Source organism: Labrus bergylta, chromosome 10 (genome assembly GCF_963930695.1).
Source record: "Labrus bergylta chromosome 10, fLabBer1.1, whole genome shotgun sequence".
Classification (NCBI taxonomy): domain Eukaryota; kingdom Metazoa; phylum Chordata; class Actinopteri; order Labriformes; family Labridae; genus Labrus; species Labrus bergylta.
The window spans coordinates 20,054,353-20,071,878 of record NC_089204.1 but is presented as its reverse complement, the minus strand read 5'-3'; the positions used below and the strand labels follow the sequence as shown (position 1 = coordinate 20,071,878).

At 40.0% G+C, this 17,526-nt stretch overlaps 3 protein-coding genes across 3 annotated transcripts; 2 read left to right on the top strand and 1 right to left on the bottom strand.

Annotated features, from left to right (window-relative positions):
• The first annotated feature begins 29 nt into the window (after positions 1-29).
• On the top strand, positions 30-9,113 carry dis3 (DIS3 exosome endoribonuclease and 3'-5' exoribonuclease). The gene is made up of 21 exons (XM_020639188.3): positions 30-727; positions 991-1,148; positions 2,167-2,363; positions 2,504-2,577; positions 2,669-2,836; positions 2,976-3,140; positions 3,366-3,479; positions 3,659-3,796; positions 4,024-4,170; positions 4,292-4,408; positions 4,500-4,601; positions 5,251-5,315; positions 5,446-5,530; positions 5,737-5,864; positions 5,955-6,041; positions 6,190-6,346; positions 7,243-7,457; positions 7,553-7,721; positions 8,227-8,385; positions 8,488-8,610; positions 8,812-9,113. Exons 1-21 carry the CDS (start codon positions 509-511, stop codon positions 8,878-8,880), a joined length of 2,856 nt encoding a protein of 951 aa, XP_020494844.2. The 5' UTR covers positions 30-508; the 3' UTR covers positions 8,881-9,113.
• A 282-nt stretch (positions 9,114-9,395) lies between these two features.
• Positions 9,396-13,862, bottom strand: bora (bora aurora kinase A activator). Its single transcript, XM_020639205.3, has 12 exons — positions 13,714-13,862; positions 13,258-13,407; positions 13,043-13,149; positions 12,848-12,893; positions 12,674-12,752; positions 12,489-12,533; positions 12,309-12,365; positions 11,943-12,208; positions 11,622-11,784; positions 10,915-11,483; positions 10,282-10,416; positions 9,396-10,108 (listed from the first exon to the last, which is right to left on the bottom strand). The coding sequence occupies exons 2-12, from the start codon at positions 13,405-13,407 to the stop codon at positions 10,088-10,090; spliced, it is 1,638 nt and encodes a 545-aa protein (XP_020494861.2). The 5' UTR covers positions 13,714-13,862; the 3' UTR covers positions 9,396-10,087.
• Positions 13,863-13,933: 71 nt separating this feature from the next.
• mzt1 (mitotic spindle organizing protein 1) lies at positions 13,934-15,979 on the top strand. Its single transcript, XM_020639204.3, has 3 exons — positions 13,934-14,093; positions 14,339-14,484; positions 15,463-15,979. The coding sequence occupies exons 1-3, from the start codon at positions 14,042-14,044 to the stop codon at positions 15,484-15,486; spliced, it is 222 nt and encodes a 73-aa protein (XP_020494860.1). The 5' UTR covers positions 13,934-14,041; the 3' UTR covers positions 15,487-15,979.
• The last annotated feature ends 1,547 nt before the right edge of the window (positions 15,980-17,526 follow it).

Genomic DNA, 17,526 nt, shown 5'->3' with positions numbered 1-17,526 from the left:
TTGTTGACTGTCCGTGGGTACAGAGCCCCCCCGTGGTAATTAAGGTGTAATGCAATTCTTGACTCGAGATTCAAGTTGTTACAGTGGAGAGATCATGCAGTACCTCCTCCTAACAACAGGAGCCGCTGTTGAATCGACCACCTCTTTATAAACCCGGCCAGCAAATTCCCCTTCTGCCTTCCTCTGCTTTGTTTTCATCGGATGGCCAACCAAAATTTAACACCGAGTATCTGGATTAACCTATAAACTCTAAAATACCCGAAAATATTTACGAGTAACACACGTTTTATCTATTTTTCTTTATAATTCCGTGTTAAATATCATCATATAAGCCAATTACAGACGCTACAATCAAACTTAAAAGACTCCGTTAAAACTCTGGAAAGGTTTTTTTTTTGTCGGCCCACAGAGTTAGTTTTACACATGTGAGGCTCAGTTGTTGTTGCCTTTGCTTTACTGGTTGGATGAAAACACTGAGATTTAACCGTGCGAGGCTTTTCTGGACGTCATGTTGAAATCTAAAACCTTCATTAAGAAGACCCGGTCGGGCGGGGTGATGAAGATAGTGCGTGAGCATTATCTGAGAGATGATATTTGGTGTGGAAGTGAAGTCTGCGCAGACTGCAAACAGGAGTCCACGGTGCTGCAGGGAGACGCGTGTATCGAGAGCAACCTGTGCGCCTATCCACATTATCTGATCCCCGACACGAATGTGGTACTGCATCAGGTAAAGAAAGGGGGGAAAAGTGATGAAATGTAACCTCTTACCTCATGAGTAATTGCCATTTTTCATGTGGTGTCAACACAGTTTCTATAGTTCTATTAGTCTGCTTTGTGTGTCAGTAGTTCATGACGATGCTGCTCATGTTTATCAATTCAACTTGAGGTCTAACATTTCTGGATTCGAGGCAATTAAAAGATCTAAAATTCAAATTTGAATAGTGTAACTTTTGCACCTGATTCTGGTGTTTCTTGAACTCTTTCCTGCAGATTGACGTGCTGGAAGATCCCGTGATCCGCAACGTGATCATCCTTCAGACAGTGCTGCAGGAGGTCCGCCACCGCAGTGCACCGGTCTATAAACGCCTGAAGGACATCATACATGAGAAAGAGAAGCACTTTTACACCTTTACCAATGAACACCACAGGTACTGAGACAGCACTCAGGTCAGATCAGAATATCATGGTTCCTTGCAGGGACAGCTCAGGACTGGCAGGGTAAAGGAGTTTGGAAAGGAGGTCGTCAAGCATCATTAGGGAGTCATTCACAATTCATCAGTTCACAATCAGTCACTAGTTCACAGTCACCACTCATCCTGATTATTATTTTTTATTATTATTTTTTCATTTTCCTTTTTGTGTTTGTGCGTATGTGTGTATGTATGCTCGTGTGTGTGAGTGTGCACATGGTCCTAAAGTTTAAAAGACATACTTAAATCTATATCATAAATACATCCTGACATCCTCCTGTTAAAATACCCATTATATTCCTTTGAAATACATCATAAAAAGTTTTAAAATTGTTGTAAAATACCCTATAACATATATAAAAAATCCTATAAAATATATTAAAATTGTTGTAAAATACCCTATAAAATATATAAAAAATGTTGTAAAATATCCTATAAAATATATAAAAAATGTTGTAAAATATTCTATAAAATATATAAAAAATGTTGTAAAATATCCTATAAAATAATGTTGTAAAATATCCTATAAAATATATTAAAATTGTTGTAAAATACCCTATAAAATATATAAAAAATGTTGTAAAATATCCTATAAAATATATAAAAAATGTTGTAAAATATCCTATAAAATATATAAAAAATGTTGTAAAATATCCTATAAAATAATGTTGTAAAATATCCTATAAAATATATTAAAAATGTTGTAAAATACCCTATAAAATATATAAAAAATGTTGTAAAATATCCTATAAAATATATAAAAAATGTTGTAAAATATCCTATAAAGACACCTGAGACACCACTACTGCATCACAATGTCTTTATAGATCTTAGTTCGCGGTGGTCAGTGCCTATTGTCTCACTTTTCATCACCAAAGTAAACCTCCCCATGATAAAGATTTGCTCAGTAAAAGAATTACAATTGTAGGCCTTAAAAGCTTGTTACAAACCCATCTTATGTAATATATTCTTCCAGCGAGACGTTCGTTGAGCGTGAACCAGGGGAGAGCGCCAATGACCGTAATGATCGTGCCATCCGTGTCGCAACCAAATGGTACAGCCAGCACCTGAAGACGTCCGCGCCTGATGCAGAGGGGCTCAAGGTGGTCCTCCTTACCAATGACAATGGGAACAAGCAAAAGGCGGAGGAGAGCGGCCTGCTGGTGTACAAATGTAAGTGGTGTGTCCATCTCTGGTTCACAACTATACATTTATCACAACGTTAGAGCCTCTCGCGGCTTTCTCTGTCAGTTCTGCTAAGTTTAAGAACTAATTTAGAATGCATCCATGCGTCTCTTTTTCTTGTATTCTAGGTGAAGAATACATCAAGAGTCTGATAGCGAACCCTGAGCTTGTGGATTGTCTGGCTTTGTCCAATGATGACAAGGTAAACACAGCTTTATATATGTACTGTTTAACCATCTTACATTCCCAAACATTCCTTTTGATGAATCTTTTTTTTCCTCTTTTTCCCTCAGAATGAAGTCACCAGCAGTAAGGTGCTATTCCCTGAGCATCTCCCTTTGTCCAGGATCCAAGCAGGAATTAAGAGTGGCACCTTCCTCCAGGGCACCTTCAGGGCCAGCAGGGACAACTATCTGGAGGCCACAGTCTTTGTCCAGGGAGAGGGGGAAGACACAACAGAGGTGTGTGTGGAGGTGTTTGTTTGTGTGTCTGGTTTGGGTTAGAATGTCATGTTGTAAGATTCCAGTAGAGAAATCACTACACTATCATTAATTGCACAGATTTATAAAACCACCCTGTACGGTCTCTCCTTGCTGCCAGGTTCTCATCCAGGGTCTTCAAAATCTCAATCGAGCAGTTCACCAGGATGTAGTTGCAGTGCAGCTGTTGCCGCGTGATCAGTGGGTGGCGCCCTCCTCGGTGGTGCTACAAGACGAAGGCACAGCAAAGGATGATGATGCTGAAGAAGAAGAAGAAGAGAAGGCTGTGAGTTTTGATTGGACTGGCTTTGAATGTGCTTACAGTTAGAGGAGCTGGTTCCACCTTGATAGTTGAAATAAAAGACAGCAGTTTGCTCACATGGATGGTTAATACCTGGATGCTATGCTCCTGAAAAAAAAAGGATACTCTTTTTTTTCTAAGCTTTATAAGATTTGGAATTTGTTGCCAAGTTACTTTAATGAGCTCTTTGTTGTTGGTGTGTGTCTGCAGTTGCGGATATCTGCAGCTGAAGCATCGAGGAAGCCCACAGCCAGAATCGTAGGAATCATCAAACGGAGCTGGAGGCCCTTTTGCGGCATGCTCAATACCTCCCAGATTAAAGAGGTAAGTCTAGTCTGCTTTATTTGAAAAGTTGAAGATATCATAAAAGTTTTATAGGATATTTTAAAGCTTGTATTAGTAAACACGTATACAGTATACAGTACATTTCCCTAACTTTTTTTTCTTGTCTCTTAACCCTCAGCACTGACCATCCCTGTTTTTCTTTTCCTTTTTTTTCTCAGTCTACCCGCCATCTGTTCACCCCAGCAGACCGCCGTATCCCTCGCATACGCATCGAAACACGTCAGGCAGCCACACTGGCAGGCCAGAGGATCATGGTGGCCATCGACGGCTGGCCCAAACACTCCAGATATCCAAATGTATGTAAAAAAAAACAACTAAAAAAAACCTCTGCAGAATGACATCTTAGATATCCTACTTTGAGTGGGTCCATCACCACATGGCAAAGTGTGATGTGACATTGAACTGTTTATGTATATGTTTTGAATCCTAAAAAGCAACATGTCTTTAGTCAGACACAGGTGAAGACGTGCTGGGGAGATAAGTCTGTCCATAAAGACTAATCTTTAATTTCCTCTTTTGTTAGGGTCACTTTGTGCGCAGCCTGGGAGGTGCAGGTGACAAAGAGACTGAGCAGGAGGTTCTGCTTTTGGAGCATGACGTCCCCCACCAGGCCTTCTCTCAGGCTGTGCTCAGTTTCCTTCCCAAGATGCCGTGGTGCATCACACCAGAGGTAATGGCCATTGTTTTGAGAAATATTCATCAGTATTGCAGTTTCAAAAAAAAATAAAAAATTAATCATTTGGTCAGTCATCCTTTGATTTAAAGTGTTTGTTTCTATTAATGTGCTAAAGGACATGATGAAGAGAGAGGACCTGAGGCATCTGACTGTGTGCAGTGTGGATCCTCCAGGATGTACAGACATAGATGATGCTCTTCACTGTAGAGAGCTGGACAATGGAAACCTTGAGGTAAACACATTGTTGACAGACAATAAAAAGATGTAGTAGTTTGGATCATTATTTGTTTCAATATTTCACAGTGTTTTTCATATCGCTTAAGGTGGGGGTCCACATCGCTGATGTCAGTCACTTCATCAGACCTGGCAACGCTATGGACAAAGAGGCTGCAAACCGAGGCACCACTGTCTACCTGTGTGGCAAAGTAAGGAGGCTGCACACACACACACACACACACACACACATACACACACACCACTTATGTGTTAGTGTATTCGTATATGTCACTTTAAATGCGTTCTATTGACGACTCTCGTAAGTTTTATGATTTTATTTTTTTACTTTTGCACTTAAGATGAACAACTAACCTGTTAGATGTGTATTACACTTTTTAATACACTTGCCATGTTCTCAGCCATTTCAGATTTCTATATTACATATTTGCCCAGTTCACCTCAATGGGCTATATTGCAGCTGAATTAGAAGAATATTCCATTTCAGTTTGTCATCAAACTTTTGCAAATTTGGGGTTACGGTGGCCTTGTGGTTTTGTCACGCAGCTCCATGTACATGTACGTAGGGCTTGGTCCTCGTTGAAGCGACCGTGGGTTCGAGTCCGACCTCTGCCCTTTGCTGCGTATCATCCTCCTATCTCTCCTCCCGACCCGTCCTGTCTCTCTTCAGCTGTCTTATCCAATAGGGGCAAAAATGGCAAAAATATATTTTTCTTTTGCAATTTTGTCAACTGATATGCATCATTGACCATTGAATGAAACAATGCAAACAAATAAGTTTGGACACTGTAAACTAAATAAAGAAACCCAAATGTTGTGCTTTATTTGTGTTTCCTTTAGAGGATAGATATGGTTCCTGAGCTACTCAGCTCCAACCTTTGCTCTCTGCGCTCCAATGTGGAAAGGTGAGGATTTCCGATACATACACGCACTTGTACTGAAACAATAATCAATATGATAAATGCTGCTTCTTCCCCAGTCTTTTCTCAATTGCTTTCCTCTGATTTCCTTTCTTTCTTTCTTTTTTTTTACCAGGCTGGCCTTCTCATGTATCTGGGAGATTAACCACAAGGCTGAAATTCTAAAGACCCGCTTCACAAAAAGTGTCATAAACTCCAAGGTATTGTAGCAACATACAATGTATGATAACAGGAACTATTCAATATTTAGGTGATGGGACTCAGGTTATACGTGTGTTTTTTGAAGTAAACTGTGAATGTAATGCGGTCAACATCTTTTATTAGCTCTTTGTAAGATGCAAAATTAGAGGATCAAGTTATCTGATGCCGCCGTGTTTTTCTCCTGCTGCGGTTCCATCTGGTGCAGGCATCTCTGACCTATGCAGAGGCCCAGATGAAGATCGATGACACCAGCAAAAACGATGACATCACCAAGAGCCTTCGCGGTCTCAACAAAATAGCCAAAATCCTCAAAAGGCACAGGATAGAGAAAGGGTAAGGAGGAAGATAATAAGAAAAATCAAGACAGTTTAGCTGATCATGACTTGTATAACTGCTGTATTTAACATATATCGTGTCTTTCAGGGCTTTGACGCTGTCATCCTTAGAGGTCCGTTTTCACATAGACAGTGAAACCCACGACCCCATTGACCTCCAGACCAAGGAACTCATGTAAGTGACTTCTAAAGTGAGAATAATTCAGGAACCTCTTTGATACATGTTCTCCTGTTCTCCAAATGGCTCATTGTGATGCTGTTTTGTTTTAATGTTCTATGTTGTGTTTTGAATGTATTAAAGTCAAGTCATCTCTGTTTGAAAGGGAGACAAACTCCATGGTGGAGGAGTTCATGTTGCTGGCAAATATTTCAGTGGCCCAGAAGATCTATGATGAATTTCCAGATTGTGCTATGCTGAGGAAACATCCGGCACCACCCCCATCAAACTACGACATCCTGCTCAAAGCTGCAAAGTCCAAGGTGAGTGGATACTTGTGAATAAATGTTTTCAAGCTTGCTCCTTTGGGTTATTTAATAAATGTACCAAGTGTATGGAGGTTGTTTCCATAATTGGTAGTACCTTCAGACGTTCCAAATCTGAGCTGAACTACATCCAAACAAGGCTTGAACACGGTGTAGTGTAGCCTCAACCTCAGATTTGTTCAGCGATTCAAACAGATGATTACTAGCGAATTATCTTAGCTGTTTTATCCAATAACTATAGAAGTCTAATTCAAGCTTAAATCTGTTATTTTAAGTTAAGCTTACCACTAAGCAACACTTTTACATTTTACATTTAGCTAACTCTATAAAGTATGTATTACATATTTTTGTCCAACTGTTTGAAACATTTTTTACTTTTTTTGTAATCTATTTTTACCACTTTTCATTTACACCACTTTAGCTAACCATTTCAAAAATATATGCAATCCTTTTGGGTTAGTATTTCAAACCTTTACACATTACCTTTATCTATTTTAACCACTTAGTATTACTTACGGGTATCTGTTTCCATCATATAGCCATACAAATAAGCAAATTGGTTTATATACTCTCATCAGAGTTTATTGTTTTAAACCTAAATTGTATCCATAAAAGAAAAAAAAAAAACTTCCCAGATACCTCTAAGCAACAATTCCCCCTGAGACACCATGACCCCTGTTTTGAAATCACAACATTAGACTGTCAATGTGTAATAACCTTTCTCTATGAATAAAAAAAAAAGAAGGCTGAATAAGAAGATATTACTCTCAGTTGTGTTTCCTGGGGCTCCTGTGTGGACCCGCTGAAGAGTACCGATACTTTGTGGCTAATCCAGATCCTATAAATTCACTAGAACTTTGAGTATGTTCTTATGTATTAACTCTTGTTATCAGGAAGTGGAGATCCACACAGATTCAGCAAAGGCACTGGCCGACTCCCTTGACATGGCCAGAGTGGACGGCTTTCCGTACTTTAACACGTTACTGCGCATCCTGGCCACTCGCTGCATGATGCAGGCGGTTTATTTTTGTTCCGGCATGGACAGCGACTTCCACCACTACGGCCTCGCCTCGCCCATTTATACACACTTCACGTCACCTATCAGAAGGTATGAAAGCAGATATGTTGCGCATCTTCAATATGTTGAGTTGTAATAATTTCTCTATCTAAACCTCTACTTCCTCCACATTCTCTCCTTCACAGGTACGCTGATATAATAGTACACCGCCTGCTGGCAGTGGCCATCGGAGCAGACAGCACCTATCCAGATTTGATGGACAAACAGAAACAGTCAGCCCTCTCCAACAACCTCAACTACAGGCATAAAATGTCTCAGTATGCACAGAGGGCGTCTGTGGCCTTCCACACACAGGTAAACACTGGTTTGTTTTCTTTGAACTATCCTGAACCATCGTGTTTGAAAACATGAGCAGAGGCCGCTGTTTGTCAATAGGCAAAGCTGGCAACTGCTGACAAACTTTAAACCACAGCAGTGGCTCCAAATTAGCAAAACAAAATGAATGACAGTAGGATACCTCTCGAAGTGGGGCCCATCTGACAGCACTCCCTCTTCCTTGAAAACCAACATTTGTCAATGAAGGAAAATGAAGAGGAATTATCTGTCTGTGATTTAAAAAAAAAAAGAAAAAGAGGAAGAGGAGTAAGCGTTGGGACACTGGCACACATAATGGTGATGAACGCTGGTTGGAGGGGCCCCCAGTGATTTTTTTGCCTAGGGATCCAACAGACTCTAGAATTGCCACTGAATACGAGAACCAGAGTGATGTCCATTTATAACCCTGTGAACCTTAGGTTAGAGGGAAAAGGAATGAAACCGACTCCACGTCATGACTCTAACACCAATGGTCTCTTTTCAGTTGTTCTTCAAGAGCAGAGGCATACTGAACGAAGAGGGATTTGTTCTGTTTGTGAGGAAGAACGCAATCATCGTGCTCATCCCGAAGTTTGGCCTGGAGGGAACGGTCTTCTTTGACAAAAAAGACAAGGCTGCCCCAAACCTCGTTTTTGATGAAGAGGTAACACACAAATCTTTTTTTAAATTTTTTTTTACTGAACATACATGAAAAATGAAACCATCAGAAGGTTGTGCTTTAATGATCTCCATTCTCTGTGTTCAGGGTCCCAGTCTGAAGGTGGAGCAGCACACCTTCCACATATTTGACAGGGTGAAGGTCACCATCAGCCTGGACGATTCTAACATTCAGCACCAGAAGATCCGCATGTCTCTGATTGACCCAGTGGTAAGGACTGAGTGAGCTGAATATGGCTTACCTGATTTAAAAAACAAACATGTTACATCATTACACCTTCATAGAATTCTTACATTAAAGCAAACAGCTGTTTGTAGATTTTATCTAGTCCACTTTATATGTTGCCCCCAGGTATTCCAAACTGAATCACTTGTTTAAATACTAGATTTTTTTTTTTTTTTATTTCTTCAGATTCCTGGTGTGAGCGTTCCAGTCCCAGATGTTGAACCTCAGGCAAAGAAACCCAAACTGGACCGTTGACACAGAAAGCAGCTGATCAACAAATGAAAAAGTCTAGAAGAGAACAAGATCGGACTGTTGGATTTTTTTTTTTTTTTTTTAAATCTACAACAGTAAATCTGCATCACATGCAACAATTTCTTCTAATCATTTAATATGTTTTAAAACCTTTGTTACATGTTTTATGAATTCAATGTAAATTGTCCAATACCAGTTTAGATGTGGACTCTTATCATTAAACTGTTTTAAACCTGTTTGGATGTGTGTGTTTTGGAGGCCCAGAATGAGTCTTTAACTTTAAGTTGAGTATTTCTAGATAAACTGATGTAATTAAAGAAAATACTAAAAAATATTGGTTGAACGTTATTAGATAAGAATTGTGAACCAACATGATGTGACTTGCAATACCATGAAGGCGATGGCATTAATAATAATTGTAAGCTCTTAAAGAAGTCTTAGTGTGGAGTATGAAGAAGTCAGACTTCCTCAGTGCTGCAGGCACCCGGCTCAAAAGAATGAAAAAGTCTGCTCAAGTCAACGATTTCAAGTTAATTTAATGTGACAACAATCCAGCTCGTGGTTAAGTATACAAAATATGGAAAACAAAATGGCTCATCAAGTTTGATTCCCAAGTGGCATTATTCAGTACATCTTATTCAGGTATAAATACTCTTAACAATCCAAATAAGAACCACAGGTATCCTGAATTAACAGTTTTGACTTCATCAAGAAAAGCTCATGTAAAATCATCAGGGAAACACTTTTCATAAAAACTTATATACAGTACATATCTGTCATCTGAGAGTCAGGATCTATTAAGTCAACCATATTAGCACCATAGAAAATGGAAATGATGTAAGCATCACTACAGCATTCAAGAGGTTAATGTTGTGCATGTTGGACACAGAGTTCACTTTTCTTTTTTCCCTTGTCCCTTTTCTGAAGCAGCAGAGTGGATCTAAATATACTCATGACTTCGGATGAAACCTTGTTCAGTGTTTTACAGTAGGACTGAGGAGACAATAAGCAGGTCCTATTCCTGTGATATTAAAATATTAAGATAGTGATGCGTTCAGAAGAATCAACCTGTTGTGAAACCCCTCCGTTCTAATCAGGTTTCGTTTGACAATTGCCATAAAGGTAGTGTAAACTTTGAATTTGATTGCAAAATAACGCTTTTGAGCTCTCGCTGGAAGAGGCATCCCTTTAAATGCATCAATCCGCTGGCTCAGTGGTGAGCATAAAACACCTGGAAAACAAAACAAATACTTTTAGTATAGTGAAAAAGACAGAGCCTCGCAGCATGCACAAAACTTTCAGAAATCAGGAAGCTTGTTTTAAATGAGTGGCTGATATTGTTTTAGATATAAAAGACACAAAGTTATCCATTACACTATGTTAGTGTGGAAGGGAAAGCAGTACCTTTACTTTAGTGTGTCGTGTCACCTGGAAGGTGTCATCTGCCAGGTTTGAAATGAAGGACTCTTTGCTGTGACAGTCCGAGTTAAGGACATCAATGAGACTGGCTGTGCCTGCTGTGTTGTACCCGCTATCCACCTGGACACACAAACAGCAGTCCAAAATGAATTAGGGTCGTCATAGAACCACATTTGTTTTTTTGTTTTTTTTAGCTCAGATACGGTTCTAGTAAAAATTACACGATATCAATCCCTGTTTAGATACCACCGCTACAAAAGGTAGACGTGCTAGGCAACTAATATTGGGCATTTCTTGTTTTTAATTACCAAAAAATGCAGTCAAATTTTTGTACAAATTAGACAGTTAGCTTGTGGCAGCTTTTAGTAAAATGCAAGACTGAAGATCTCAAGTTTTATTATTTGTATCTTTGTTACTAATCAGTACTATTGATCATTAAAATAATAGATTGTATAGTTTTAAATGTGGTACAATTTTGACAACCCTATAACAAATATTCCATGAGATAAACATCAGTATGAATGGATCAACAACAATTCATTTATTTAAGAGTAAGTGAAATACAAAAGGAAAAAAAGAAGCCCTTAGTTTGGCTTTGAATAAATTGCTCACACTAACCTGCATGCTGGAATCGTAGCGTATGCTGCTCCCCTCTGCCAGAAGAGACACAAACATATGAGAGCTTTCTGTTGCCGACACATTTCCCATACGAGAGCTTGTCAGCTGCCCCAAAGGCCCTCCACTTTCCTCCTCTTCATCCTCCAGCCTCCCATCCACCCCCATCTCTTTGTCTTCCTCCATTTTCACAGGTTCCATGAGATCAAGGCTGACTCTCTCTAAGACAGCGGGGCGAGCGTTGCAAGGCATAGGAGAAGACGGATCAAGCTCCATAGGGGGCAGAGAAGAAGAGGATGAGATGGACGATAGTTGCTCCTCCGCCTCCTGGTTGTCTTGGAGTCTAGGGTTCAGGATCGGGGAGATGAGGGGAGGTGAGGCCCAGCAGCGGACTCGGGGTCTGGGCTTTGGCCTGGCGTTATGTTGGGGCTCATTTTTGCATTGAAGCTGGTGTGGGGAGCAGCTACGAATGGGAGAGCAACCCTCTACAAATGGGCTCTCGTTGCAGGAAGGGACGTCCATGTCCAGGGGAACGCCTTGTGGGGTCAAATGGTTTGGCTGCTTCCTCTCAGCTGCAAAAAAGGAACAGATTTAGTTTGAAGATGAACTCAGCCCACATCCCAACATTGTTTTAGAAATCGGTAAGTAAAACCCTTTAGAGAAAAATATTCCACCCGATTCTTCATTATTTCACAAAATCAGTGGTCTACCTGAGCCAATGGGCGTGCGTGCTGCATGTGCAACAATAGGAGAGATTGTAGGAGAGACCAGACGAGCAGGAGATGACCTATCAGGGAACAAGGGACTGGTGATGCTGCCAAGGCTGCAGTCCCGGAAGCAGCCATGCTGGATGGGACTGGACGAGAACTGACCCTACAGTAAAGGAAATGCAGGTACAATTTTTAATTAACTGTAATTTAACAAACATTATCTTTGCTTGAAATCATTAAAAAAAACATTGTTATTTGTGAAGTTAACATATTTAGAGAATTCACAGTTGAATATGGCAATTTACATCTCTATCCACTAACCGTAGATGGAGTCTGAGCAGTCACACCGCAGGACAAAGGTGAAGAAAAGATAGACAATATAGGTTCAACCCCTCCTGCAGCTTCCTCTCCTCTGGTCAGAGAAGGTCTCTCCTGCATGGCGTGGCTTCTCTCTGGGCTTGGGGGGCTTGAGCTGTCCGAGCCACTGTAACTACCCTGCCCATCGAGGAAGAGTTTTCTTCTTAAGGAGGAAGAACTGAGACTCTCTTGCACTGCATCACAGGCCTCTTCCTGGCGGTAATGCTCCCCTGAGAGGAGGAAAAAAAAAAAAAGATCAGCATGGTGACTTGATGGAAAAACACGGTCAAATCACACTTTGATTTGAATGTGTATTCATTAGACACTTACCAAGTATTTTCTCCAAATCGAAAGCCAACGGTAATGAAAGAGTCGTTTGACAAGCAACTGCAAAACCAACATAACACGGAGGGATCACAAAACAAGTCAGCAGGTAGTAAAGGAAAGTTGAAGACACACAGCAGCATCTGTAGAAAGTGAAACCAAACCCTCTCAAAAGAGCAAACCAACCTGAGACTTTTTCTGGCTCTTCTGCAATCATTGGAGACATGCAACCTACAAGCACAAAGACACAAGCATGAACACAAAATGTTTACTTTAATAAACAAAACAAGAAAGTATCATTGAGGAAGGACATACATGCAGGACAAGCTGAAAATATGGGCTGAGGAGGTGAAATAATTACGAAGACTTACTTTTTTTATATAACTGAGGGCCTTTACGGGTGTCTGGTGCTGCCCAGGGGGAGGGCACAATGGCTCCTTTGGTGAAAAACTTGATTTTGAGACAAGAAAAATGACACAATCTTTAAACTGCCAACATACTTAGTACTTAAGCGTTGTAAAATGTGACTTGATTAAACTACATACCTGCTCAATAGCATTCTGACGCTTTTCCTCGATGTCTGAATCCATCCTGAAAACAACAACAGTTCTGTCTTGTAAATTCCCACTGGATCAGAAGCGAAAAAGGTTTATCATCTTTTCAGTTTTCTCTCTCTATATCATCCTTACAGCCTAACCTGTTGATCATGGCTGCTGAGACTTGTGTCTTTTAGCACGCACCTTGTCTGGCTTAGGTAAAAAGATTGTCGCTGGATTTCCTCTTGGTCTATGTGGACTGGCTGGAGACTGGCCATTTCATCAATAGACCAGTTGAATTTAGGAGGAGTCTGCAGAGACAGAGATACATGGACACATTTCAGTGTTATATATATATATATATTTGGGGAAAAGGAGATGTTGTGTGTCTTGTTAGTAGGTGAGGTGTTCAAACTTACAGCTTTGCACGGCCTTGACTTGAAGACAGACGGACTCGGGACTAGGGCTTCTCTGAGGTGGTGATAGTCATTGGGACTCTCAAAGGGGTTTCTAACAGACGGCCTGCCTGGAGTCTCTGGAGTAATTTGTAACTCGACATGGTCTCCCATCTTAACACACAACAAACACAGCGTCCAATCAGCAGAGGCAGAGACAAGTACAACAATCACCAAAACGACACAAACACGGAAAACAAAACTTTCTTTTGCATGATATATGTATTTTTTAAAAGTTTGGTACGTTAACAAGCGACATTACTTTTCGTGTCAACATTGTAATTGTATTAGATTTCAAAAGAAGCGGTGCAGCAGGATTTAAATTACAGAGATTCGTTACACATTTCCTTCTTTCCATAAAAAACTGAATATTACATAATAACATGAACTCTGTTGAAATGTTGTGCAGTTGATACTTACAATTGTTAACGAGCCCGGACTTTTGACCACACGGCTCAAAAAAAACCCACACACACACAATCTTCTTTAAAGAGTCAGAAAGCAAAACAAGCTGTACAGAGAAGGTTCAGACGTTTATTTCAATTTCGCCCCACAAGGCCCGCAAGCCAATCGAAATGAAGCAGGAAGTGTTTGGGAACCAATGAATGATAGGGGAAAAAAGGAGATGTCGTCATTTCCGTTTCCCGGTTAGACGTTTAGCTTAGCAGGGGAAGTAGCTGCAAAAAAAACAACGATTTTTACTTTTCTTTACTTGTGTGAGCCACTTGCTATCAAGCGTTTTTTCATCATGGCAAGTGCAGCGAATACAAACCTAAACGCAGTGCGGGAGACAATGGACGGTAAATATGTTATTAAAACACATGTTGTTGTTTGTGCATTGGAAGAAGAATCTACAACAAAAGAGTCAGGTAGTTTTCCAGATGTGTTGTGATGTACCTTGAGGTAACATTTGTTTTGAATTGGCGCCATACAAATAAAGATTGATTGAAAAATAAATTCATACTATGTTAGTGTGTCTTGTTCTTAGCAGAAAACATAATAATAATCCAACTGGGATGTTTATCTTGTCTTCTTCCTCTTGTAGTGCTGCTGGAGATCTCCAGGTTGCTGAACACAGGTTTGGACATGGAGTCTCTGTCCATATGTGTTAGACTCTGCGAGCAGGGCATCAACCCAGAAGCTTTATCAGCTGTCATTAAAGAGCTGCGGAAAGCTTCTGAATCTCTAAAGGTACAGTGTCTCCTTCATGTGGCTGCTTTTGATTGTTGTGAATGATGAAAATAAATCAGCACCTACAATACAGACCACTAGTATCTTTGCTGACAACAGTGAAGTGGGCTCATGTTTTTTTTTGTTGTATGGGTGGGATATGTATGTATATATGTGTTGTGTTGTGTGTTTGTATGAATGCTGGCTGCTGGAACACCTACATTTCCCTGCTGGGATGAATAAAGTCTATCTTATCTTAGCTTAAGATGACAGATCATGGTTTTTTCAGCATTAATATGTAACTCCTGAACACAACCAAGAGAATGAGTGATAGAAAAAATTTATCATATAAGTGATACATAAACCATAAGTGATTAAACCATAAGTGATTCTGTCTTAAACCATAAGTGATTCTGTCAGTCCATTTTACTTAGGCTTGCTTCTTTTCAGAATATTTGGGGGAATTTAGCCTTTTTTTTTTTTTTAGATTTTTTTTTTTTTTTTTTTAGAAATTACTGTATCTTTATTTGTATGGTGTTTTTTTTTTTTGTTTAACGAAAACAGGCATTTCTTATCTGGTTCTTACCTGTAAATGAATTTGTACACAGTTAATTTATTTTCTCTCAGTTTCCATTTAACACCATATGCTGCTTGTGTTTTTTGATCAGTTGAGATGTATGGCTTTAGCTTACATTTTCTCAGTGACTGAACTTTAAAGGAAGCACATAAATAACAATTAAACAACTGTGATGAGAAACAAGTCTTGTTATCATGTCCTATGCACAGATTTACCTTCCCTCAAAGCAAGCATACATGTACTTTTATTACAAAATAACATTACTGCATCATGCTCACTGGGTAAAATATCAATGAATCTAATTTTATTTGAAAAGCTTAGGTCTCATGACCTTATCAAAAATATAATGGAATTATTGACGTGGCTAATCCTGAAACAACTCCTTATTATTAACCGTGATGATTATATATTTTCTCTTTTAGGCTTCTGAAAACTGCACTAACTGAAGCTGCATCCTGATCCACTCTGTTTGGGAAAAGTATTGAAATCGTTCTGTGATCCCAGATATGAACCTACCAGGGGCACTCCAGCCAAAAGACTTATCTGCTCTCTGCCCCTTGGGCTTCCTTGGTGACTAACCTCTTCTGTTCTGTGCGTTCACGTGTGTGAAAAGTCTTCTCCCAACATAAGGACATGCTCAGCCATTCTGCCCCAAGTTTAGCCCTGCTCCAAGTTTCATGGAAGGTGTGAGTTCAAACTGATGTTGGCATGGACAGCCTTCCTCCAATTAACGGCGGACTTTGAACTGCTGGAGTCATCTTGCACAGCCTTTACATGAAGACGTTTTACATTTTATTTTGTATAGTCTGTCATTTGTTATTGCTGTTTTAATTTTGTGCAAGCATCATTATTTTCTTTTTAAATGAATCCTTAAGCAGCTCCATTTTCCATGTAAGCATCAATGATGGACTGAAGTCTAAATTAAAATGTTACACTGAACGGCCACAAGGTGGTGTTGTGTCATTCTTATCTTTTATCAGAGTCAAAGGTTTTCAAAGGATATTGGGGTCTAACGGCACAAGCTTCCTTTCTGAAGAGTTTACCTGGTGTGTAACAGTAAATTGTGTGTGTATGCATTAAGTGCATTTAAGATCAAATATTCCATTTTATTTATGGGACATTTTAAAGCTTTTCTGTTTCATTATATTTAAAAGCAACGTCTTTTCTCCAGTGTTATCAAGTGACTGTAATACAGGCTTTCATGAAGACTTTTCTGGAGGATTTTACAAAGGAAGTGATCTCTACTGTCACACAAGGTCAAATGATTATTAGTGGTGTAGAAAACTTCACCGTTACACAAACAGAACATGCAAAGGTGATCAAATCTAAATGCAGGAAAAATAGGAGACATCAAGGGTCACATTTAAGACAGCAGGATGTCCTATTAAACTGAAATCTTGCTCTTGTTTTTTTCTGTACTCTCTCCAGGATTTTTTTTAGATTTATTGCAAACTTGACAAAAACAGCATGTCTTTGATCAAGCAGAGATGAAGGTCCTACATCATATCTAACCACACGGAGCAATGTGTTGTTTCTCCACTGTCTGTAAAATAGCTCTATTTATCTTCCAGACGAGAGAAAATGCTGAGCACACAGAACATCCCACCACAGGCCAATGTAGAAGTTAAAAGTAACCTCTTGTTGCGCGAGGGCTTGAATCGAACCTTTTCAAGATATGTGTGATTCCTTGTGTGTGAGTGAGTTTAGGGGTTCCTACAGCGCTGTAGATGTCTACAAATGAGTAGCCCTTAAGCCATCTGACATTAACGCCTCACCCCTCACAGGCTCACCACGGAGAAAGCAAGCGAATGAGCAGGAGAGTGTGTGTGTAAGCACTTCTGTCTTCTTCTTGCTTTGTCTCGCCATCTTGAGTTACAGGCCGTGAGTCTAAATGTCTGTTCTGCTGCTTTGATCACTTAACACAGTATCTCTCTCTCTCTCTCCCCCCCCCCCCCTTACAAGCATCGTGTTAGTATGAGGGACATAATACAGATACGATGAGCCGGCCAGTAAGCTTAAACAACCTCCCCCTGGCCTCTGTGGGGGGGCAAGTTGCACTGGGTGTGTTGATGGATGGAGACCCACATTGTGAATCACTTTCTTTTACAAAGAAAAAAAAAGAGTTTTGCATGGCTTGATTGGATACTGTGGGCGTGGGATTCAAGATGCACTGCTCTCTTGTTTGATGTGTTTTGAAGGGTTTCTCCTGATCCCAGCCAGCCACTTTGATCTCTGTTAAACAAAATATTCACAAATCCCATAGTCCTCACTGAGAGATTAGCGTCCATATATGCATAAACATCTAAGAGGTGTTCAACTAGGGCACTGGTCAGGTCACATGACTGTATCAACTGAAGCAGGCCCTCACATCCGAAGTTCTAAAGGTGTTTATGTTTGTACGTCTGATAATTATCTCGGCCGAGGATTATTTTTCTGATGAATGAGGGCAGTCTCATTTAAAAGGGAAAGATGTACGTGTGGCAATT

Excerpts from the sequence above, each read along its gene's own strand:
- dis3 (XM_020639188.3), top strand. The coding sequence starts at position 509 with ATGTTGAAATCTAAAACCTTCATTAAGAAGACCCGGTCGGGCGGGGTG. Across the intron at positions 3,480-3,658 it reads ATACCTCCCAGATTAAAGAG|TCTACCCGCCATCTGTTCAC; the intron begins GTAAGTCTAGTC and ends TTTTTTTCTCAG. Across the intron at positions 7,458-7,552 it reads TTCACGTCACCTATCAGAAG|GTACGCTGATATAATAGTAC; the intron begins GTATGAAAGCAG and ends TCTCCTTCACAG.
- bora (XM_020639205.3), bottom strand. The coding sequence starts at position 13,407 with ATGGGAGACCATGTCGAGTTACAAATTACTCCAGAGACTCCAGGCAGG. Across the intron at positions 12,534-12,673 it reads CCCTCAGTTATATAAAAAAA|GTTGCATGTCTCCAATGATT; the intron begins GTAAGTCTTCGT and ends TTGTGCTTGTAG. Across the intron at positions 10,109-10,281 it reads CACGACACACTAAAGTAAAG|GTGTTTTATGCTCACCACTG; the intron begins GTACTGCTTTCC and ends TTTGTTTTCCAG.
- mzt1 (XM_020639204.3), top strand. The coding sequence starts at position 14,042 with ATGGCAAGTGCAGCGAATACAAACCTAAACGCAGTGCGGGAGACAATG. Across the intron at positions 14,094-14,338 it reads AGTGCGGGAGACAATGGACG|TGCTGCTGGAGATCTCCAGG; the intron begins GTAAATATGTTA and ends TTCCTCTTGTAG. Across the intron at positions 14,485-15,462 it reads AAGCTTCTGAATCTCTAAAG|GCTTCTGAAAACTGCACTAA; the intron begins GTACAGTGTCTC and ends TTTCTCTTTTAG.